Here is a 24,820-nt window from a genome sequence, read left to right as displayed (position 1 = left end):
CACAAACCCTTAAGGGTCAAGTGTAACAAATCCTTTTCCTCCCAAAAGATATAAGAAATAAACTGCACACCAAATCTATTATCAAATACCTTCGGCAAGGCAGCAACTCACAAAATTACTTTCAAAAATACAAAAAACATGATATTAAATTATCAATTAAATAATACCACTGTGTGGGGAGGTTAATACCAAGAAGTAAAGCAAAACTTATGGTTTGCGACAAGAATGGTGGACGCTAAGCTCAGTTTCAAAAGAGGTAGTGGCGCCGACAAATGGTGATGGCAGCGGCGAGTAAGAAAAGTATGAGTCGTTTACAATAATTAAACCCCCATTTCATGAGGCAAATGTGCGAAAGGTGTGTGGACGTAAAAATAAATATATAAATATATAATAAAATAAGACGCATAAAGTTTCTCGACTTTTGAGGTACCCAGCTGCAACAGACGTTAGAAAAAAAATAAAATGAATCATCATCGAGCTCAACAAGCAACAGTGGTAAGAAACAAAGAAAACAATTAAGAAAAAAAGACAAAAGAAAGAAACGGAACATCGTTGCTATAAGGTCCCCGAACAGGTTTTTGCCATTGACAAGCACTTACACGCGGAGTCCAACGAGTCAAAGGAAGATGCCTCATTCAGGGTGTACACTTTGGGTGGACGAGTATCGACCTTCGCACGCGCCTGCCAGTTCAGACGTTTGTGTACGATGGCCACGTTCCCGCCACCTGGCCGGTGGTGGATGTTCTCTAACGACCCGACGCGCGGGGCCGCGTTCCAATCCGTCTTGTGGCGGGGGACGGCCACAAGACCATGGCGCGGCGGGGGATGATGCTGCAGGTTCTCAAGTGAGCGCACGCGCGGTTTGGCCTGCCAGGTGAGCCGCTGGTTCGTGATGTTGACCTCTCCACCGCCGGTACGTGGTTGATGTTCTCCAGCGACCCCAAACGTGCTTCGGCCTTCCAGCGGTGGCGGTGATGGGGGATCTTGATGTCGCCTCCCCCTGGCACGTGCCCAGCATTGTCCAGCGACCCTACGCGCGATGCCACGTGACTAAACTGCCTGGTGCGCGTGGCCGCGATGACCACCTGCGCACCCCCTGGTGTGTAGTGCGTCGAGTTCAAGGCACCAGTGCTGGCCAGCGCTCCATAGCGGGGAGTAGGCCGAAACTTGGGTTCCTGAGCAAACGGGTGCGGATCACTGCGGGTGGTCTGGGATGAGCTTAAAGCAGGAGACTTATAGTGCAAGTTGTTCAAGGACCCCACCTTGGCCTGCGCGGTCCACTTTAGGTGCCGACTCTCGATAGTCTTCGTGCCTCCTCCTGGCGCGTGGTGAACGTTATCCAAGGAGCCCACCAGCGCCTTCGCCTTATCCCGCCATCCCAAGTCGATATCGGGCAGCAAGTGCCCGGCGTCGTCGTACTGCCGTTCCATGGACCTAGCCTTGGATGACGGCATCCACATGGGTTTGATTGACCTCAGAGTCACTGCGGACTCAGCCAGCGACTGCTGCAAGGTGGGCAAGCCCTGATCTCTCTGGCGGTGATGTACGGGCAGCCGCTCGACTACCACGTACTGGCCATTCCGGCGCTGCTTCACAGTCACGTAAGGCACCTTGGCGCCAGTCACGTAGTGTACGTCACGGACAGCGGAAGGCCCATACTTGAATGCCGGTGTCACCATGACGTCGCCGTTGTTAGTCTGATGATGGCGCATTGCTAGGAACACGACGTCACACAATGGTTTTGATGTTCAAGGCGATCACAGAGCAGAGACCAAGTGACCTGAGAAATCCACGACGACTTGCACGTGATTTTTCGAGGAAGACGCTATTATTACACAAGTTTTAGTGAAGGACAATCAAAAGCAACTTTCACGTTATCAAGGAACTGATTATCCAAATTACACCCTCGCTCGAATAACGCCCTATTCTCTTAGGGGCTTGTATTAAAAGTAGAAAATCCATACTATGTACTCGGCATGCACCGAAGGAAATTAGCACGTGTACTGGAGATGAACCATGAGATACCGTGCAATCAAGATTTATGCCAGCTCTTGAAGCAAGCACCGTTAACAACTCAGCAGCCTATACCGTCAATATAGTCATACGCCGGCGACACTGTCATCCATTAGACTGAGTCATCAGTTCTTGAGAAGCCTTGTGACATGAGTCGACGGCACAGCGACGGCTCTCATCGTAAAAAGCGATAACTTTGACAGATGAATGCGTCGTGCGCTCGGTCCTAAGACTCCATCTCTGAAGTGTCTACTTAGAGTTTCAAAAAGTCTGGCACCGATGTTTTACAACTGCTGGAGAAGTTGTTCGACGTCCAATCGACATACAAGCCAATCGCGTATTTGGTCGCTACACTTCTTCAGCTGGTGGTTGGTCTTCAACCGTCTGGCATAAATGTCCCCGAACCGTGGCTTTTGTAGGACGGAGTGCACTACACAAGTCACTGGAGACACACTCCGGCGCAGCGTAGCTACGTCAACTCCTCGCTCGATGTAAACTCTAAAGGATATTTTATCGCTAGAAGCGTGCCATTGAATTGGCGCTCCATTCTTGGCGAAGGTTTGATAAATGCCACCAGGCGGCATAAATTACAGCCTTGTTCCGCCTGTTTGAAAGGGTTCAAACATTCCTTATCAATATAGGTGTATTGCCACCTATTTACTTTCCCTGCCCCCGTAGGTCAACAAAGACCGTTTCCTTTTCAAAAGGCTCAATTAAATGCTAGTGCCCGTCAAACTTACACTGAGGCAGTAGTACCCCGCCTGTTTTCCCCGTCTCCAACCACTGAGCTATGTGCTTTTTGTTTTTAAATTGGTAGACACCGCGTACGTTCTTCTTGTAGTGTGTCGATGCCCGCGCTATAATACACTTTCACATCACGCGATCGCTCGACGAGGTCGCCAAAAAGGTCACAAAGGTACGTCCCGGTCAAGTGGTTGCCTCCCGGCAATCTTTTAGACAGGTGGCAATGGCACCAAAAATAACCGCAAGAGGTCACGACACATCGGTGGTCATTGCTCGAATATCCTAGTCAACGAATTTCTTCGGAGTGCTTCCTGTTCAGGAACATTCGATTAATTCCATCCGTGCCATCGCCTGCCTTCTTTCTTCTGGGTTCATGCGGCGGTAATGAGATCGCGCGCGCACACACACACACACGCAAAACGTGAGATCGGCTACTCTGTCTGAAGATGTGAAAGTAGCTGTTGCCCTTCATCGCCAGTCTTTTGTTTCGCAATCTGTAAACAGCGCCACCTTTGATGGCGTCTTCACGTGCCACACCAGCCCACCCAACAAAAGAAGCCGCCGCGTGGAAGACACGGTGGTGGGCCACTAGAAAACAGATCGATGAGGGTGATCGGGGCCGTCCTAACGCTCGGCTGGTTTTATGGACTTTTCTTGACAGTCAAAGGCAAGGTCACATTTCCCCTTCTCCCTCGCCTGATCACACACACATACACCCGGATCTACAAAACACGGAACTGTGTGTGGGGGGGGTGGCAAGACGGGCATAGCAACGACGCTTGCCGCAGTCTCCTGAAGTTCTGGAAGAGACGATTGTGTAGAGAACTAATGCCTAGTGTTAGAGGCAATGAAGCGGAAGGTCGTCGCCGTGTGCCCACCTCCTATTCTGAAGCTCAATCGATATCTTACCAATTTTAATGGCTGTCCAAACAGCAAGCTTTTTTTATTTCTAAGGCTAGATTAGAATTTATTACATCTAGTCCAAAATGACAAGTTCTAAGGCTCTAGTAAAAAAAAAATCTTTCCCATCCACGCCATCTTTCTCTCTAAACATCGTTAAATGTCGTTATGATATTTTAAAAGTTGGCCCACAATTCTGCAATTATCTTTTCAGCACGAAAGCTGAAAGTTTGTGCCAGGGTTGTGCGCCTCTCTCTCTGTTGCCAATCTCAGCAGGTAGCAATTCAAAGTCTGTCCTCATAAACCCGTCAGTCAGTCAGAAATCGTTCTTTACCTCGCCCACGCTAGCGCATTAACTCAGTTCCTGTTCGTAGCTGATAGTCACAAATCGCTATCACAACTGATTCTCCAACAAATTTTGTTAAACGTGAAACTTTAAAGCCTGTCTGTTAGAATAAAAGGTGCCGAAGGCGAGAATTCTTTTTATGCAGCTTGCACTCTGCACGCTGCTTTTAAGGCCCCGTGTCTATGCCCAACAGTAAACAGGTTAATACGTTTGTTCATATCTTTTATTCAGGTCGGTAAGTGTAGATACAATCTGCCAAGGTTCAGAAGACGGAAGATAAAAATAACGGCATGGCTGTAGCTCAAAATAACACAGTGTAATAAGACTGACATTTCACAAGCCAATAACCGGATCACATGCACCGCATCCACAGAGGCTGTCTCGTCGGGAAGCTTCGGTTGAACTCAAAGACTCTATTTTCGTGGATTTTTTAAAAATCAAATGTTTTAGTGCTCTGCTGCAAGTCTGGCATCCACACCAGATACCATGACACCATTCCCACGTCTTTATTATCAAAGTTGCTGTCGTTGTCCTGTTGCGCTCTTTCCCATATCATGACAACAGCATCGCTCATGTTGCAGGTCCCAGCACCCTCAGTCCAGTTTAGTGTGCGTTGATTTCAAACTGCTATCTTTCGTTGCTAATGTTGTTAAAGTGAATTTCAGTCAGCTATCAGAGGTTCATCAATCAAACAATTTTGTTTCCGGGTTCTCGCGAACTGTGCACAAAGACGAAAGCCTGACTGCGCTTTCGATCCGAGCGAATAAAAATTAAGTAAAGCCACGGTAGGTAGTGAGCTTCAACAAATCAGCAACATTCACGAGATAGAAACAGGGAGTTAGAACGTCGGGAGAAGGAAAAATGGAAATGCTTGGCAAGAGTATCTCAAGCGATAAGACAAATACCGATTTCCCCCCAGCCCCTACCGCGGTGGCAGCAAGCGTTGGCATCAGCTGTCAAACATATGAAAAACACAAAAGCCTTCACACTGGCGAGCATCATACAGTATGGACAAAGGGTAATGCGACAGGCCACCACCACCGCGTCACCAAGACAAGCATAAAAACATCACAAACAGAAAAAAGTCAACATGGAAACATGGGGTCAAGGTTTCAGCCAATGGGAGAGGTGGGATTATATGTTGAGTAGGCATATACCCGTAGTGTGACGAGCTTCTGCGCATGGTGACGTTTGGAGGCATGTATCTGGAGAACGGAAAGTAGGGGTGGGTTCAGGTTGGAGGTGGGGGGAGTTATTCATCGGGAATTTGGGAAACAGTATCTCGTAATTAGCTTTACCTAGTTAACCGGCACAAAAAGGTTAGACTTTGGCCATTTATTTCAGTAAGATGGCAAGAAAAGGAGCAAACGTTTATCGCATAATACTCACCTCTTTGGCTTCGTCGCCAGGTGTGTGTGAGGCGCTGTTGACGGACCCATCCTCTGATGCCGATTTGTCACCCTGCAGATAAGTCCATTTTCCAGATGTAGCATAATTTTCGCAACACTACAGTCAGCTCACTTCTTATTGTGTCATAATTTTTGCATTAAAAAAACTAAGATACAGATGCGTTTGTTTGCTCATAGTATCAGAAAGTACATGGCAGCAGCAATAAAAAAAATCCCACAAATGACTCAACTTTTTCGAATAAAAAAATTATTGTTGTTTAGCAATATCCTGTTTATGGAGACATTGTTGTCAACATTAAGTTCACGATGGTAAATGTTCACTTCATTTATCACATCCTGCAAAACTGAACTATCTCCTGATCTCTTATAACCCTTGACTGTTTCTCTATTTCCCTCCCAACATCCCTTTATCCTGGGCTTAATACACTATCCATGCATTATCATCAAGTCTTTCTATGCCGCATCAAACATGTACAGCATCTGAAGAATGATATCAAGAACTGGCGAATCATCAACATACGTTTCGGAGACCGCCATGACATGCACTCACACATCTGACACAACATAAACATGACCTCTTTTGACACAAAATTCGCTGGTCTTTTCTGTTTTTGATGTACTATAAGCATATATCTGTTCACATAAACAAGCATGCCAGATTTGTAGCACGTTTGACTTGCTATTGTTTAAATTGCGTCTGCGGCACTTTTACATTACTGGTCTTTTCATACGAGTAAATTTTTTAAACCAGTTTCAAACAACACAGACATTCTGATTAGAGTGTATCAGACAACACATTAGTCTTGCGACGTGCAGCATATGAATAATGTAATGCACAATACGCCCTTACAACCACCATTTTTAAATATTAAAAATTAACAATATTTAAAAAGCTCACAATCGCAGAAAATATCATTTGACATAATCCGAGAACGAGCCGAATAAAGCTTTAAAGAGGGAAATTATTTCTGACCTTGGAAATATGGGAAAGCAACATTTTGAACATCAGCTCAGCGGGTTAAATATTGCACTACATTAATTCAACCTGATACTGTAAATCTAAGAGCTGCGTCTACGCAAGTCAGATACTTTAGTTATCATGTTATATCTAGTCACATGATATATCAGTTCTTAAACTATACTTGGACACCATACGGTTAGTGATTTAAGACAGTAGATATGACACATTAATATATAATTGTAACATACAGTTTAAATCGTACATGTCTCAGCAACGCCAGCAATATATGTCTGGCCTAGCAAAGCAGACAAGATCGAACATTAAAACAGACGTACTGAAATAAGAAATTTGTGTAACAAAATATTGAACACGACTACCAATATATAAAATTTAACATAACACAAATATTAGACACTTCTTGAGTAACATACTTGCTTGTATATATGTATATAGACACCAATATAAAACAGAACAAGAAACGTAAAATACACAACTACTAACAGCGCATGCCGTCAGCATCCTTGTTAAAAAAAATAACCAAAAAAACACACACACTGAAAACCTTCCAGGACCTAGCTGATTACCATGGTTACCTTTTTGTTTTCTCCCCTGGGGCTCTGAGGCGCATTGTTGAGGGAGCCGATTCTGGCTTGGGCTTTCCACTCTGTCTTACGGGTCTCAATCTGGGCAAACATGGCCATGCGTAGCGAACATGCCATTAATAAGTCTGTCAAGCAGCAAAGCGACAACAGGTCTCTCTACCAGCCCCTCTAGCACAGGGAAGCAATTCAAATGTCTTCTAAATCCCCGTCAACTCAAGATCAAAAGCAAAACACAACATTCCCCTGTTCAAAGCTTTCCCTCAACCGTAGCAGTTCATCAAATCAAGTCTGTGATTGCTGAGCAAAGAGCTACAATAAAAGCTTGGCATGTGACTTAGTTTGGAAACTAGTGTGAAAGCCCTCTTATGGTGACATGAAAAAAACTAAAAAAGCTATTATTATAGGAAATAGAGGTTGTAAAGCGAGGAACATGCATACCACAAGATAACACCAGGGTATTAATAGCAGCATAAGGCACAAAAATGACTATGTTACAGTACATAAAAAGGTAACATATATTATTGATTGCCCAATGCATGTAGCTGCTTCACATAATTACAGGCAGACAATTATTCTACTGTCTGGTTTATGACGTACACACCACTACTTTCAGAATAAATCTTATTTTAACGAAAACCAGCAGTCACAAACTCGAGGATTGTCAAACTCGTAGAACCAAGGACATCGTGTTGATTTGAAATTGTTTTCCAGACGAATATAAAGAGTGAAAGGGAGTTAAACGTGCTCGCACGGTCACACGAAGAGTTGTTGCCCCCACCTGCAAAACACTACATACGAGGACTCCGGCAGATCGACGAGGTGCTGTTGCAAGCTGGCATCCAAAGATGTAAATACATTCTATTTAACTGTCGGAGACCTATGCAAAAGATTTACAAAAGTAAAAAAAGTAGAATGGCTGTGGCAAGGAAATATATATAAAACTTGTCAGACGAAAATCGTTAGCAAATTTCTGTTTTAACGTACGAGATGGTCATTGTCAACGGGAAAGGGGGAGAAAAAGACCAGACGTGAACGCAGGCCACTCCGTCTATTTCTCAGTTTTACAACCGACACAACCGCACCGAAGCTATCAAGGCCTGTGCTATAAAAGTGCCAGTACTTTATATTTCTGAATACCTACCTGGCGTAATCGCATATGAGGATAAGATAGGGTGTGTCCGTGCCGGGCGGTGTTACAAGGTGTTTAAAAAAAAAAAACCCTTCCCGAGTACCGCCAAGGTGAAGGGAACTTTGCGCACTCGACTCTCTCTCGTAAGCCCATGTCGACTGGTCTACAAAACCTAGACGACGAAGTCTGCAGAATGTCTACCGTCTCATTATTTTTTCCGCTTTGTTTCTCGTTGTTTTTGTTTTCGCGTTTTTGTTTATATACAATGGCGAGGGTTTTTTTGTTTGTTTGTTTTTTTATCCATGGGCGGTTTTTTTTTTTGCTTTCTTTCTTTTTTTAGAATCATCATTGCAACTTTTAATTACGTGGAAAAAAGAAATGTTTATTGTATATTATCTTTTTTTTAATACTTACCAAGTTACCAGACATGACGCGCATAGTCGAGTCGTTTAGTGAAGTTAAGAGACACCTGATGCGAGGTGCAAGTGTACCTAAGATTGTATTAAAGAATGAAGGGAAGATAGAAAGATAAGACAAACGAATGAGAAAGAAAGAGTAGAAAAGAAAAGCGAACAACAAAAATTAAAACTGTGTGCGCGTGAACGCGCAAGTTAATACAGCGTGTAAGGTACGGCCTAATTCCGTATAGGCTTGTCAGAACAAATCGACACGAGCCAATCAACAAAAATATTGCCAACGGTTCCTGTCGACATCTGCTTGTAACCGGGTGTAGGTCACCCACTGCGAAGGCAATCCGTATTCCTTCAGCGAATTACGGGTAACGGTAATCGAAAGAACGGATGTATTACCACGGTTACCAGTTCGACGTAACGTCTAAACTCTGCACCAGGGTATTTTATGTCATGCATATCCCAGTTCAGTTCAATCCTCCAAAGTGGCTAGAGATTAAACTACGAGTGGCAGAGTGTATAACATCACATTGTTACATAGACCATGTTTGAGTTATTTAATTACGTTATTTATTTTGTTCATTTTATTTTATATGATATTTACTAATCTTCCCTCAGAAATACAAGGTGTCTTTTAGTTCCATTATTCAATCTTACTCTCTAAGTACATTTTTATCCGGATTCCTACGTCAAATATATGACTACGGCTGAAAATTTTCATGTGACTTTTATTCAAAATATCTGCCAATTGTACTCACATATTCGACATGTCTAGTTAAAAAGTGCCTTGACAACCTAACGACAATTTTTTGTCGTTTTATAAGAAACTTCTACGTATCTTGTGTCTTAAGTCAGAAAATGGTCAAGCAAAATAGAATGCTCCAGGAAGGAATGCAGAAGAGTTCTTGCAAGTTTCTTTTTGAGAATTAATAATTTCTCAAAAAAGAACGGATTAGTGGCATGCTTAGCAGCATATACGCTGTGCAAGGATAAGAAATGGGTGTGAAAGTGGAGTGCAGGATCAGCATTCATCATGCATCCAGTCAAACCATGTGGTTTGTAGTGTACAGAGTCTGCATCTACATCATAAAGGCTCCTGCTGAACATAGGTAAGCGCTCTGCAGGCCTCATCGGATTTGGGTAAACACAACCTAAAGTCAACGAGCCTAATAATTTGAATTTATATCCAGTTTATGTTTACTACCTGAAACAACCATGATCTCTCCGATTACCTTTTTATCTCCACCACCTGGCGAATGGCCGGCATTTTCAAGGGAGCCAACTTTGGACTGCACGCTCCAATCGATTTTACGGGTTTCGATCTGGCAAGAAATGTCAGTCAACTCAAGCAAAAGCTGCATGCTGTTACAACACAGAAAACGCTGTTAGAAACAAAGTCTACCAAATCTTTAACCAAATGTCATCGTTACACAGTTGTTAGGAGCAACTGAAAAAAAAGGAAATATTTTAGGCTTTATACCTCTCAGTCTCCTTTTCACCTATCACAAAGTCCGTCTCTGTGTAAGTGTGAGTGAGTGTGAGAGAGAAATAGAATGCAAACATGTGCTGTACTATGTGTGGTGCATTATTCTACTCATAAGATTAAATAGAATGTATTAAAAATAAAATTCATGCTTGAAATATTAACTCATCTGAGATAGAGCCCATTATACTCTACTGCCTAGCACAATAAAATAGTTTCCCTCGATTTAAAGTTAAAAAAAAGGATTTAAATTACTTTAAAAATGTTTTACAGTATAATATAAACTCCAGTAACTAGTTATTCATGATGAATAAAACATGACGAAAATCCAAGATCCCTCTGGAATTTCTCCTGTCTTAATTAGAGACTCCTCTTGGTCAAAATATACAATGGCAATTAAAAATACCTTTTTAAAAATACTGATATATCACATTTTCTATGTTTTTATTTGATTTACAATGCAACTATAAACTAATCTCAAAGATTCTGTTTACTTTGTTTTTTCATTAAGCAACTCATCTCCCTCCCCCCACTTCTTTCCTGTCCAACTAAAATATTTAAATCAAAATCAAGCTTTGCATGCTGACACTGAAGCTGTGGAAAGCGCTTAGCAAATTAAAAAGAAATATAACAAGTATGCCAAGAATCATGCATGTTTTAGCTTCAAGCATTCATCAACACTTTTATGAAAGGTAAGTTGCCAGAGAAAATTTCTTTAGTGGCAGGGGAGACAACTAATTTTTGAGAAAATTATAGCCCTTCCACTGATTGCTTTTGCACAGGGAAAGGATTTGTAAACATTTTCGAAACAGCTTCGAGCAAGCTCTAGAAGAACTTCAAACACCAAAAAAATTAGCACTAGCAATCCATCACTCAAGTAATGACATATAAAGCTGGCACTGTCCATGACATAAAACTCCGACACTGTGCTGCATCTGCCAATGACCAAAATATATATATATGACTGTCACAATGTGCTGCACACCACTGCTTCGACAAGAATCAAAATTAAGTGGAGCACAAAACATGCTGTTTCATGTGTACAACTCACTTTCTTGTCACCACCTCCAGGCGTGTGTTTAGCATTGTCCATTGATCCAATCTTAGGCTGTGCTTTCCAGTCTAGCTTCTTGTTCTCGATCTGGAAGAGTCAAAATAAATAAACAAAGAAATACAAATAAGGAAAATGGTGCCATCATGGCCACAAAGAAGAATAACATAAAAGTACCTTTATGAAGCTAACTGTATAAATCATAATAAATTGTGTGGGCATCGGAAGAATAACTGTCTGGCACACAAATGTTCGTGTGCTGCTATACTTGTATATAAAATGTGAAAATGATTTTAAAGGCACAATTTTATGCTGTTTATGATTCTCATTAGTCCATTAGTTCTACATTTGAAAGACATTTTACATCACCTCCTGTACTCTCCCAGAACCCAATGCCCATCATCCGTAAAAGTGAATGAAGGGTTAATGCATAGGCTTCAGAGGCAATCTACTTGTTTGTCTATATTAAATGCCTTCTATACTAATATTTTCGTGATGAAGAAGAACCCAGGTTTGTGTGCAGGCATTCAGCACACCTATCTGATGCCAAACAAAGCAAAAAGCCTTTTCTACACCAGATGTAGATTAACCGATAGCTCTGTTACCTTTTTGTCCCCTCCGCCGGGTACATGGTGGGCATTGTCTAGCGAGCCAACCCTTGAGGACACATTCCACTCCAGCTTCTTAATCTCTATCTGTCGCGCAGCGTGAGCACATAGGCAGCGAAAAGAAATGCAAGCAGCTGTCAGCAAGTGAAATGAACAAACACAAGAGCAGGCTCAGCTGGGCAGCAGATTGTTCCCAAAATTTATCACTGACAAAACTGCTTGGTGTAGATGGTTGATCACAAGTCTTTTTTCATGATCTCAGCTCTTGACATGTACTTTGAACTGACTCAAATTTTCACAGAAATAGCATCTAGTTTGCATATTTCTCCAGTGAACTGACAATGACTAGCAGACTGCTTTGTTAAAAAAACTCATGCAACATATGGCCTGGTACGACCAATTCAAGAATGGCACAAGTTTCAAAATCTTGGAAAAGAAAAATGTATAGACATGTTAGCAAGGAAAGTGAAGACAGGTAAGACTTGTCTCAACCCAAAATAGGGGAAGATGGGAAGAACTTTCACAAAGCTGCAATACACTGCCAGTGAACATTTTTTCTAAGAAACCTTGGTATAAATGCAAACACAACATTAACATTTTGGGCCATATTAACACCAGGCTATGGAAGAGGGTCATGACGATTAAATATTCTATGCCATGAAACTCAATTGGAAAGGGCAGCAGCACAAGAATACATCTACATAATGATAACCAGACACACCAATGAGTACAGAAGCAAATAGCAACTCTACGAATGAAGATAAAATTTCACTTTTTCAGAGGAGACTAAACAGATGCTCATTCTCTATAGGTGGGCCATGCACAAAGTGCTGGCACAATAAACTACAGAAAAATTACACAACACAGACAACATTAAATATGACTGGGCCATTGCAATCAGATGCCAATTGCTTTACATGGATTCTACTACTACAGTGTGCTAGTCCAACAAAGGGAACAGGTACTATGCCCAGAGAGACAAATTATATAGACAGAGGGCAAGATCCAAACCTATGACCCACAATTCTCAATGACCTGATGAAAAATGTTTACCACTGCACCACCTTGTTCTGATGGGGCTCTTAACATCATAAATAAGGTACATTTCTTTTATGATATAAATAATAATAACACACACAAGAAAAAAAGTGACAGCTGAACAACAAATGATATAAAGACAAACATGCACGTTTTTTAATATAAATTATACATTTAGAACCTAAAATATCAACAATTTTTATGACGTGATAAAATCTACTAGGGAAAGTGAGATAACTCCATCCAGCTACTACAGGATGTCTACAAAGTGACAATGTTCAAAGGATACTAAGGAGGTGCACACAAATTTTTTAATTTGTATTTCTATAAAATTTATCATTCTATAAACAATATAACAAGAACTAGTTGGTGAATGAGAAATCAAAGCAGCTATACAAAAGCAATATAGGTATGAAGCCAGTTAATGACCCTGAGGTTAATCATAAAAGAGAAAGTATAACTATGTCATCAATAGATGTGGTAATGAGCTAAAAGGAAAAAATAATAATAATAACCTTTGCAAGCGTTTTACAGCTTTCATTGCTCATGGTTTGTACACTCTAATCACTCACCATGACTACAGCTTGAGACTGTTAATAAGAAAACTGCACTTTAGCTCATAAAACTAACATTGTTTAGTATTTATTCTAAGCATAATCTAGGTGATCGGATTCATGCTTAATGCTGATTTCTGAATTGAAATTTACCTTTTTATCCCCTCCGCCTGGAGTATGCTTAGCATTGTCAAGGGAGCCAATCTTGGACTTCACTCCTTCAACCTTGACCTTCTTGGTCTCGATTTTGACTACGCCTCCTCCTGTAAAATGTTGTACATAAATAATACTACATGCTGACAGCCACTATTTCATGATGCCTGAAAGATATTTACGATTGTTTATGGTATTTTAGACAAGAATGACAAGAAATCTGCATTTGCATTTACACATCAGCATCAGGAATATGAACATCACTGCCCTTGAAGAATTTGCGCACTCAAAACATTTTATACTCAGAAAAGCTAAAAAAATACTTTCTAAACAAAATCAAGTGTGTAAATACTTGTGCTGTGATTAATAAAAATGAGGATTTATGTAGCCCTTTTCCAATGATTTGCTCAGAGCACTTTACATAAATAATATACAGATTGAATCACCAACAACCATGTACCCATCTTCATATATGACAGACACCCCGCTCAAACACAAAGTAAATTACAGACACATTTTGTATGCTCATGGTCAAGACAGGGTCACAGAGACTGCAATAATTATCACTTGAGACATATCAACCTGCCCAAAGACAGTGTGAAAACAGAATTTCTCTTAGCATAGGTATACAAGAAGCCGAGGTTAGGAAAGTCAGTATATAATTCAGAGCAACATTTTATTATTTAAAGCAGTGACATTACCACCAGATACCTGTGTGAGCCTTTCAAAAATTTATTTGCATTCATGAAGACAGAACACCTCATGCAATGACAAACTAAAGGAGTATGCTATTGTCGGCAAGTTTTATGTCTCTGATGTCAGTAGAACATCTTCCATATCCATCTGTTGCCTAGTTTTTGCAAGTTGCACCCCTCTTCCTGCAGGGCCTATTGGATCCTATCATGGATGTGTATAGGTGGATTGCTGTCTGTCTGCTGAGACCAATGCTTAGCCTCTTAAGAAGTTCTCTGCTGTTAGTCTCAGTGAGTGTTAGCAACGAATGTGACTAAACCTGAAGCTTTGTACATGCCTGCCTTGTTTTAGTAGTTAACTGGAAAAAATCGTCTGCCAGCAGTCCAGTAATACAAGTTCATGATCCAATCAGGTTGGATCACTAAAGAAAGGGGAAATGCCTGTTCCATGGCACCTATATAACATTTTTCTACTTTTATTGACATGATGTATTAATTAATATTATATTATTTATTATTATATTTATAAATTAATATGTGCTTGCATGTCAATATGTAAATCGCTTTGAGTATGGCTGATGTTGGAAAAAGCTATACAAATCTGCTATTTATTTATATTTATTTTCCAGTACTACTGGATGGACATCACATCCAGCTGTGATGGAAAAGGTGAGAACATCTGGTCAGGAGCTTACCAGGCTTGTGATCCATGTTGTCCTTTGACCCAATTTTGCTCTGCACAGTAGAAACATCCACCTTCTTTGACACGATCTTCACCTGAAGTGCAAGCGTGAAGTAATTAAATCTAAATCACAAATATTAAGCACAAGTAATGACTAACATTTGGGACTTTTCAAAGCACTTGCAAGTACTAAAAAAAAAGGTTGCATATTAATAAAAATGCCAAACATCATTGTCTAATTAATTAAAATTATTTTATAAATATATAATTTTTTTAAGTATTAAGTAGTTTAAGTAATTTTTAAGCCATTTTGCATCAATGCAATTCATTTTCACGTCATACTTTATCAGTCAAATTAGTCTTTTGTACTTTTTACGTCACTTTTCATTACCCATGTATTGTTCAGTCTGTGGTTTAGTAGCTGAGTGTGTTTTGTGTATCATAGCATGTCCCTTTTAGTATTTTTAATGTTGGTCAGCACAGACAGTGTGACCTGGTTTGGTTATCATGCTGTGTGACAAAAGTGTGCAACTAAAGATTTTGGAAAATACTGTTTTTTTAAAATATTTATTTAGATAAATTTGAAAGGTCGTTCACTGGATGACATACTAAAATTCAGACCTGCCATATATGTATTTTTGTTAATGAGTATGAAAATAAAACATTCTGTAGGTTGATATTAATGTCATTGTTGTAAATGTATTTTTTTTAGCAAGTTACATTTCCTCCACTTGGGGTATGGGTAGTGTTGTCTAGAGATCCAATCTTCGACTTTGCTTCAACCTTGCGAGGGGAGCTGGCTGAACCTGAAGCAGAAGATGCGGGGGATACTGAACCTGCAGCTTTGGATGCAGCAGGCTTGGTGGCGGTGGTAGTTGAGGTGGCAGTTGTAGACGCAGCTGGTAATGTCTTTGCTGCAAACAAACAAACAAAAAAAAAATCAAGCTGTAAGGTCTAGTGTATATCAATGTTTAACTGAATTATACTGTATACAATTACAGCTGGTAGTATTACCACTTCTAAAGAAAAAAAAATTGTGTGTGTGTGTGTGTGCACACAAAAACGTTCATATGAAGCAGCCTTGGTGCAATGTCTAAGATTTTTTATGTAACTGTTATTTATAGCTGTCATTTAAATAAGCATGCTCTCAGTTTAAGCATCTGATAATCTTCCCTTTTTTCCAGACTGAGCATAAATACAAATCCTTTTGTATACTATAAATCTTCCATCAAAAATCACAGAAAGCTCAGAAAATAGCACAAAAAAATATTTCTTAAAAATAAAGGCACATATGCAACCTAAGAAGAGTCAAGCATGCAAGTGTCAAATCCTAAGGAGTGACCCTGTGAACAAAGAGCATAAAACTGGAGGAACCAGATGTCTACAACATAGCAAGACACCTAAATGCTCTCACATCTCTGGTTTATCTTCTCCAAGCAATTACCTTTCAGACTGTAGGACCCATTGAAAATTTATTGTTAAGCTGCACTGAATGTCCTAAATGCAAACTTTGGGCTCCTGAATTAAAAATTGCAATGTCTATGCCAGGGTCATCTTAAAACCTGTTTGTTTTTTTTTTTTTTTTTTTTTTACTGCCATGCAACTTTAGAAGCAAGATGCATACTTTGCAAAATCTGTTAAAAACATTAGTTTCTTAATACATGTATAGACTCGAAGGCTTACAGGGTGTGGACTTGTATGATGGTGTACGTTGAGCAGTTGCTGCAGATGGCGTTTTCTTATCAGCAGCACTCTGGCTTGAAGCACCATTCGGTTTCTTTGAAGCCTGGAATTTAAGAGGTAGTAACATCATTTAAATGCAGTAGTAGAGAAAGATTCATAAAGAAGTTTTTGACTTGAAACAATAAAGGTTATGCAGTCTCATGGTGATCAAGTGACCTATTGCTTTAGGGAAAATCTGATGTGCCAAAGGCAAGACTAATTCCCTCCACCCCTGACATTTCCAAACCTCAAGTCTGTGACCTCACAATGCAAGGTATCATGGGGTAGACTTTTGTTGATGATGTTTTTGGAAAGGAAAAGTGCTTCTACCCCAAAGTGAATTTGCACATTGTTAGGGGATGTGGATCTGGGAGAATATGGAGGAGAATGGAAGGGGCAAGGAAAGAAAGGGGTTGGGATGGATGTGGGAGGTGTTGCTGCTCCCTGATGCTGCAGGTGTTGTTTACTGTTGCTCTCTTTTCATGTTGTGGTCACTTGCTGTTGGTGTCCAAGAGGCCTACTAAGTTCGCAGTGGTGGTGTACTGTAGTGGTTGCCAAACCCTTACACTGCCTACATTCTAGACTTTTTAGTTTTAGATACTCTATTTGTTTCCGTTGTTCATTGACCTTCACTTTATTATAGTTTTCCCTTTATTTTGTCTTTATAAAGCTGGCATTTGTATGGTTACCATCATATTTTGTATATAGTTTTTAAGACTGAATCAAAAAAAAGACGAAAAGTATGGCGGTCGAGACGATTCACAGGATCGCTGCTTTGTAAAGCGATAAATTCCTGAACACCCGATGATTTAAAGCAGAAGAAAGAGACGCAAATTAATATTACGAAAAAGGAACAGAGGACCTAAAGTATAACCATTCAAACGTTGACATTTTCGAATTTTCCAAAGTATCAGACGAACCGCGTCATTTTGCGGCAATGGCAACTTCTATCATCGGTTCCCATTGGCTGTAGCCTTAGCAACGAAAGTATAAGTATCCCTCCGCCACAAGGACTTTATTCCTCTGACATCTAAGAAACTACGTTTACAGCAAACGGAGAAAAAAACTATAAAGTCCTGATGTTTGTAGTATTTTGTCACCAACATAATTAAAAGTGTTTTCTGATAAGCGTGGACCTCAGCTGCTTACACTGACTCCATCACACAAAGTGGCGACAGCATCCCTGACAAGTAGGAATAAACATCATGACAATTATCATAGTTTGGGTTGAAACAAATAGGGTAAGAAGCAACTCCTAGACGACCTCCTATACAGAAATAGGCGAAACATTGATTTGCTGTCAGAACTGTGTGCAGTCGACTTTCTTCTTGTTATTACAAGCATTTCTCTTGAGGGAAATAGGCGACAGAGTCAATTACCAGACAGAACAGCAGGCGAGGCCTGGTTGCCTGGAAAGTACAAAAGCAATGCAAACATCTACAGCCAGGTTCTGTGAAGCTAGACAGTTGTAAAGCGAGTCCTGATGAGAATGGTACTCCAGCCTGCGAACTATATACAAACAATGTGCGGCAGTAGAATGTTGGGGCCTATCCTATTATTACACCTGACATCTGACAGCTTATTCAGCCCCAAAGAGAAAACAAGCATCTTGTGACTTGAAGGAAAGTCTGTGTTCACGATCCTAGAAATGAGTTTTACTTGCGATGTTCCTTTTCTCTTCGATCACAAATGCTTTGAAATCTTGCTCTCCTTTCATTTCAAGAAGTTATTACCTGAAATCTGAGCAACAAGAAGACTCGAGTCCAGAATGCCACCTGTGACTCCGGATCCTGTTTACATACTCAAAGCATTCTGTGTTCGTGATGAACAAACACTGAAAACCTTTCCCAACTCCGGCACACACACACACGAATGAGAAAGAAAGAGAAAGCACTATCACGCCCATCTAATGTAAGGTTGTGATGGTTGAATAGGAAAGACAGTGACAAATGGAGCGTAACGTGTTGATCGGCGGTTACACTTTGAGCAGAACTCGTCTCTACAGCTTCAGGGCGGGACTTTAAAAAAAAAACTGCAATGGAGGGTGTGGAGGAAAATTAAACTGCCGCCAATGCATCGCTGTCTACTCAATCTTTTCTGTCAGACGGAGCCCGCAGCGCGAAGTAGTAGTTCACTGGTATGAATGTGAGCTCGTGTCCAGACCTGACTTTCCATTCCCTCTATGGCCCGCCTCCCTGCATAAAAGCTTCATGGTCGTTCTACTTGCTGATTTATAACGGGACACTACAATGTATTTGTTTTGTCTGTTTCTTTGTTTTAAAAATACCACGTTCTGCTTTTAAGAAACTCTCTCCCTTTCTCTCACACGGGGTGGTCGTTCTATACAGTGCAGTCGATATGTCAAAAAAAAAAGCAAACCACTTTCCTAAAGTCTTCTGATGTCCTATCAAACATCGATAGAACACACTTACGAGCACAGATAACAATGAAAAAATGACTATCGTTCTAGGTTACCTGGTTCAAAAACTTTTGTCAATAAGTTTTACTCCATTAAGAAGTTTTATCGTGAAATTCTTCCATCGGTACGCAGTTTTGCGACACATTCACCACCACAAGGGCCCCAAACACCAGAATTTGATGCAAATAAAAATATATAACAAACGACAGGCGAAACTGTATGCATCTATCAATCCTGTTTGTGTGATTCTCTGTTTACCTCACCTACTCCTTGAGGAATTTCTTTGAAGCCGAACATGCCTATTCATGCGACTGTTCTTCGCGTCACCGTAACAGAAGGTAAACTCCAACGGTCTCCTCATGCATACCGACAGATCGAACTAAACATCCGTCTCTCTACGAGTACTATTCCGCGCCGTTAATCAGCCATAAAGAGCTCCGCTAATGGAAAGTGTGCTAGAATCACCAGTGCAGCTAGTCATCATCGGTAAAAGGACGGAACTGGCTTGACATCGCACTTTCTTTAACAATGCAGCGTGATAGAACGAGTTTTGATGTGGTACAAGAGAACTACAAAAAAAGTTTTAAGACTTTTTTCCCTCCTTTGTGTGGTTGTCGGGACCCTAGGAATTTTTGGTCGTTAGGTGACAGACACGGATCAAAATACCAGAATTTGATGGAAGTAAAAAGGGGTATCACCCCTATAATACTGCCATGAAAATCTCGACTCTATGCACGTGTATAAAAGCGGACGAAACACCACAATACTTTCTGCAGTCCCGTCCGCTCTACCAACAAGAAAGACAACGGATCTGGTCTTCAAACAGCTTCCTAAATGTCAGGCTTTGAGTTCGTTGTCCACACAAAACAGAGGATATAAGACATATTGGAACGTTTGAGGCCCACGGATAAGCAAATAAACACATCACTGGCTAGATAGAGTCTTGCTAGAAATAAAGGTATTGAGCATAGGTAAAGCAACCCTTTAAGATGCACATTCACTACAGTCCCATGACAATGTAGCAGAAAACCACTATATCGACATTAGTCTCACCACTTCCTTAAAAATAGATAAAATATAAAAAAAGAACAGCGCATTATGGCATCACTTGCGGTTTTCAGTCAGTTCACTCAGTTCTCATGAATCAAGTTAAGGGATCTGCATAACTCCCGGTTTTACACAAATTTAACTTGAATACAACTGATTTTGGCTGGAATACTGAAAAAACAAGACCCCCAAAAACCTAATCAAAACTAAACGCAGCAGTGGCCACCAGTTTGTTCCATGTTAAGAACAGTTATTCGATAGCTTGGCAAGTTTTCAATGACCAATAGTTTCGCCTAGGACCAATAAACATTTATATCTAGAAAGAAAAAAGCCACATCGACAAACAACAACAGTCCATTACTTTAGGTTGTCATGCTTTAAAAAAATATTCGTTAAAAACTAACACAACACAGTTACAGCGGCAAGTCCCTAAATAACCCATCTAAGAACTTCGTCTCGGCTCACTAAGCAGGACGCTGAGTTCAGCAACCATATATATTTATATTAAAAAAACTACATAAGTGAGTAATACACAAAAGTCAAAACAGAAACCTAAAATAAACTCATGGGGCTGAGGGTGTTAAGGTGATTAGATGAAGAAAGGTCATAAGTCTTCTAATGTCCAAAATGGAAGAACCGCACGCACCTGTGTACTCATCATGTGACGAGTTCGACTGAAGCTAGGTATAGTCGAAGCTGGTGTTTCAGAGAAGAGGTCTTCCTCCAAAGACTACTTGAAGGCGAGTTTTGTGTAGATGACACAAGGCGGTTTGCTTTTATTAACCCTGCCTTGCCACCTGGGTCACCTATGGCTGGTGAGGGGAGGAGCAGCGAAAGGCTCGCGTGCAAACCGGAGGAAAGAGAGTTTGGGAGATGAGAGTTGGGGGTGGGGAGGGGAGGGAAGGGAAGGTGAGACCGGTGTTTAGTCACTTGAGACAAACCCTTGCAACCCTTTGCTTTAGCTGGGGAGTGGAAGGAAAGAAAACAATTCCATTGGCTCCTAGATCGATGTGATATTTTCAGCCAAACAAGGCTGTTAACTACTGCTGCCAAACAAGAGACGATATTGTCCATGTGCTAAAAATAATAACGGTCGTGCCGTGTGGGAGAAAGAAGACAGAAAGGGGGCAAGTGGGGGAGGGGTGAATTGGGAAGAGTGTCCATTCGATGTATGGCTACAGACACACGCGCAAGCTGACACTAGAGAATACAGATTTACATCGGCACACACAAAACCTCGAAGACGAAAACCTAAGCATTTTTTTTTTAACTAGATGCCCTATGTTGAGTCTCCTCTTTACAGCCATAAGGCAAGGAGGGAGTAAAAACTGGTCCTAGTCTGGTTCTGTGCCACGTCAGTGAAGTAACGACCAGCAAGCTAAACCGAGAGAACTGCCCACAAGCGCCAAACTGAATAAACAAGGCTTTGAGAAGTTGTCTCGTTACCAGGGGTCCCATTCTCTACGTTTTACCATTGACAAGGGATAAAATACCCGTATTAAGGTAACAGTCAAACGCCAACTAGCACTCAGAAAAAAATATTTCTTGAAATGGATTTTTTTCATTAGTTTCCGATTCTTTCACAAATCCACAGTGACAAACGAGTGCCGTTGAGGAAAAAAAAAATTAAAAAAAACAAAACAAAAGGTGCTCGTCTAGCGCCTCCGGGTCCGTAATTGTTCCTAACATATCTAGAGAGATAAAAGCCAGTTTAGGCTCGTGTATTGTGGCATACATGCTTCTACTTGACTTTCACCAGTTGATATCCTTTCCCCTCGCATGATACCCCTTTACTTTCCGCTCCCAATACTATTTCTTTCACACAAACACACACTCTGAAGGACAGATGGCTGAGCAGAAAACATACATACATCGTGTGTATACGTGGATGGAAACGGGACAAAAACTATCCTCCCAATAATGACCACAGAAGTATCCCAACATGTTGTGCTGGTAAATGGTTGTGTTGGAGATGGTGAATAACAGAAGAGGAAAATTATTACAGCAGCCTCCTCCTAACCTTACACTGGTATCTTTATTAAATTAATCTCCTTGAGCATGTTGCTTACAAGGATACCCTGATATATTTTTTAAAAGATATTTTTGTGTTTGCGCTCACCCACAAAAGCTTCAAACCCCAGTTACGGTACATTAACCGCAGATCGGCGCTCCTGCAGGTGTGATGTGATGGTGTGATGTGATGGTGTGATGTCAGGCACGTGCTCCCAATGATCGGGCGGCTGATCATGATATATCGATACGGTCTCTACCGCAACAGCAGACGCGCGCGAGCACGTGCATCCTTGTAGACTATTAGGTCGCAATAAAAACCTGATAATGTATAACATGAACAAGAACAGAGCAAAGTGTTGTCACAGTCGATACAACAATATAGTGCTGGCATCATAACCTTCTCTTCACGATAGTTAGTTCGGTTCTTTTTTTGTTTTTTCTTTTTTTTGTACTCGCTGCTCGAGGACGTTGGCAATTTCAAACCGTCGCCAATAATCTTTCAAAAGTCCTAAACTGGAATTAACAAACAACGAAAAGGCAAGGTATGCAGTACAACCGATACCTGCTAGTTATTTTACGACTGTAATGATAGGTTTATATTGATACACAAAAGAGAAGGAAGCCCTTATGTAGTTTTGGCGCGCTAAAAACAAGTCTCGGCAAGTCGTGTAATGCCCGCAGTTCCAATGTGGAGTGTTCAGAATATTTTCTTCCTTCTTTCTCTCTTTATTTCTTTGCAGATTTTTTATTTCATACAGAGTCAATTGTCTGTATTATAGTCTTTCTCTCCACTTGTGATTAAGCAATTTTTCTTCTTCTTTTGTTCTGGTCACCGAGTGACTCTGTGTGTGTGTAAGAGAGAGGAGAGGGAGAAAGAGGAAGATGATCCGTGTTAATCAATCTCTAACCTGACATTTCTAATTTGTGTTGTTGTGTATATTACAAATGGTCTCGCAACGTGTCATTCATTTCCCCATTCTCATACTAGTTTACAGTCTGTTGACAGCGACCACCTGTGCTCGTGGGTAAATGCTGAGTACTCAAACGAACCCATGCCCGCTCTTTGCCTTTATCAGTCTTGCGAGTTTATGGACACAACACAGGTAAGTACCACTTTGACCAATTTACCGTCTGGATAACTGGCAGAATAAGAATGGGATAAGTTATACACAAGCGAACTGGAAGTATCCTTGGTTCATGTGTGCTAGAAAAAAAGGAAGCCGATCAACACCACTCACCTACACTCTGACCCGAGCTCAGGAAGTGAAGATGAAAATACTAAGAGCGATGAAAGAATATGGAAGGCGAGGAATGGTCGTAGGTATTGTGTGTAAGCGTGCGTGTGTGTGAGAGAGAGAGATAAAGGTCTTGAAAAATATTGCTCTTACCTGATCAGCCCCTCCGTGCGCTGCATCTGAAAATAAAAAACTCATCTGAAAATAACCGTCACTTCAAATGGTAAAAAAAAAAGACTTCAAACAAAGCTATCCGACATCAGTATTTAACTGGCATGCTGTACTGAATATTATTGATACCTCGTCAGTCACGTCAACGTGGAGGTGCGGCTTCGATGTTATCAACAGATGGTATGAAGAGTTGCTTCCCTTGAGAAGCGGATGAGAACAAAAGAGTCGGTGAGGCAGAAAAATGCACGTGCCGTGGTAGACGGGTATCATTGTTAACCTGCCCTAGCTGCATCGTTAAATGTAACAGGTGGTATTGTTTGTAATGTTGGGTTTTTATTATTTGACAATCAGGTCACTTACCTTGTGTGTGTGCGTGTGCGAGCGCGCGTTTGTTGGACGAGGGTGTTACTCACGCCTTTTTGTGTCGACTTTTGTGTGCGTGAGTTTGTATATTTTGTCAGTGCTTGTGTGCACATACGAGTGACACATAAAGAAAGTAAGCAGGTGAAAAAAATAAACAAAATCCCACGGAATAGCTATATCAATCAATATGTTCTACTTGTCACGCCATCTCACGTTCAACCCTCGTAAAAGCACCAGAAACAACTTAACTTCATTCAAATTACCTCAACACTAGAGAATTGTGGCACAAAAGTTGCTTACCTTTCGTAGGTCGAGTACTAGGAGCAGTTTTAGGTCGAGGAGCGGGCGCTGTCTTTGCAGTTGTCTCCTCTTTCTTCGGCGTTCGGGCGGAAGCAGGACGGGGAGTGCTGGTTGCCGCCATGGAGGTCGGTCGCGCTTTGGCCGCCGGTGTGGTTGGAGCGGTGGTCTTTACGGGGACCGACGACTTGGGCGCTTGAGACGGAGTTTTCTTGGGGGACTTAGGTGGGGATGGAGCGGCTGGCTTCTGTTTAGCGGCAGGCTGCTTGGTGGTCTTGGGCGAGGCCGATGCTTTGACCTGCACCTTCTGTTCCGCTTTCTTGACTGGAGTACCTTTGGTTTCCGCAACCGCAGGGACAGGCTCCATGGCTGCGGTCGACGCAACCGCATCGGCGGCGGTGCTGGGTACACCTGTACCGGCGTCCGATACTGCTGCGTCGTCTGCTGTCCCAGATTACACTGGGATGGCGCCTGAGCCTCTATGCTCGGTAATGCAGAGGGTGCTGCGGCACATTCCTCCCCAGGTGAATAGGCGTCGTCCGCTTCGCTAGCCGAGCCTACGGCCAGCCCCTCCGTCTCACCCTGATCATGATGAAGGTTCACGGTGTCGGCACCGCTGTAACTGTCGGCCGGGGCCACCTCCGAGCCACCATCCATCCCTGTCTCCATCCCGCCAACCTCCCGCTCGCTTGCTTCCGTCGACTCCGACAGGTCCCCCCCTTCTTCCTCCCTGTCCCCCGTGTGGCCCACCTCTCCCTCCTCTCGCATCAACCCTGCG

The 24,820-nt window shown here is 41.6% G+C and overlaps 2 protein-coding genes across 10 annotated transcripts in view; both read right to left on the bottom strand.

The window, feature by feature from the left end:
• Window positions 1–24,440, bottom strand: part of LOC112556486 (microtubule-associated protein tau-like) — a 28,981-nt gene extending 4,541 nt beyond the window's left edge. The window contains exons 1-11 of one of the 9 annotated variants that reach the window (XM_025225527.1): window positions 24,046–24,440; window positions 23,365–23,390; window positions 16,459–16,561; window positions 15,496–15,689; window positions 14,789–14,870; window positions 13,402–13,511; window positions 11,654–11,743; window positions 11,049–11,138; window positions 9,747–9,836; window positions 6,967–7,056; window positions 5,393–5,464 (exon numbers count right to left, since the gene is read on the bottom strand). In XM_025225527.1, coding sequence (XP_025081312.1) covers window positions 5,393–5,464; window positions 6,967–7,056; window positions 9,747–9,836; window positions 11,049–11,138; window positions 11,654–11,743; window positions 13,402–13,511; window positions 14,789–14,870; window positions 15,496–15,689; window positions 16,459–16,561; window positions 23,365–23,390; window positions 24,046–24,409 — 1,311 coding nt within the window. In that variant the 5' untranslated portion in view covers window positions 24,410–24,440. Of the gene's footprint in view, window positions 1–5,392; window positions 5,465–6,966; window positions 7,057–9,746; window positions 9,837–11,048; window positions 11,139–11,653; window positions 11,744–13,401; window positions 13,512–14,788; window positions 14,871–15,495; window positions 15,690–16,458; window positions 16,562–20,609; window positions 20,795–23,364; window positions 23,391–24,045 lie in introns of those variants that run through there. The other 8 variants (XM_025225528.1, XM_025225530.1, XM_025225531.1 and 5 more) reach the window with 8 other exon arrangements.
• Window positions 606–5,385, bottom strand: LOC112556487 (microtubule-associated protein tau-like). The gene has a single exon (XM_025225536.1). The coding sequence runs from the start codon at window positions 1,710–1,712 to the stop codon at window positions 747–749; it is 966 nt and encodes a 321-aa protein (XP_025081321.1). The 5' UTR covers window positions 1,713–5,385; the 3' UTR covers window positions 606–746.
• Window positions 24,441–24,820: the final 380 nt, after the last annotated feature.

The sequence above is a fragment of the Pomacea canaliculata genome, linkage group LG2 (genome assembly GCF_003073045.1).
Source record: "Pomacea canaliculata isolate SZHN2017 linkage group LG2, ASM307304v1, whole genome shotgun sequence".
NCBI lineage: Eukaryota > Metazoa > Mollusca > Gastropoda > Architaenioglossa > Ampullariidae > Pomacea > Pomacea canaliculata.
Note: the sequence above shows the minus strand (reverse complement) of the source record. Positions and strands in the feature narration are given on the sequence as shown.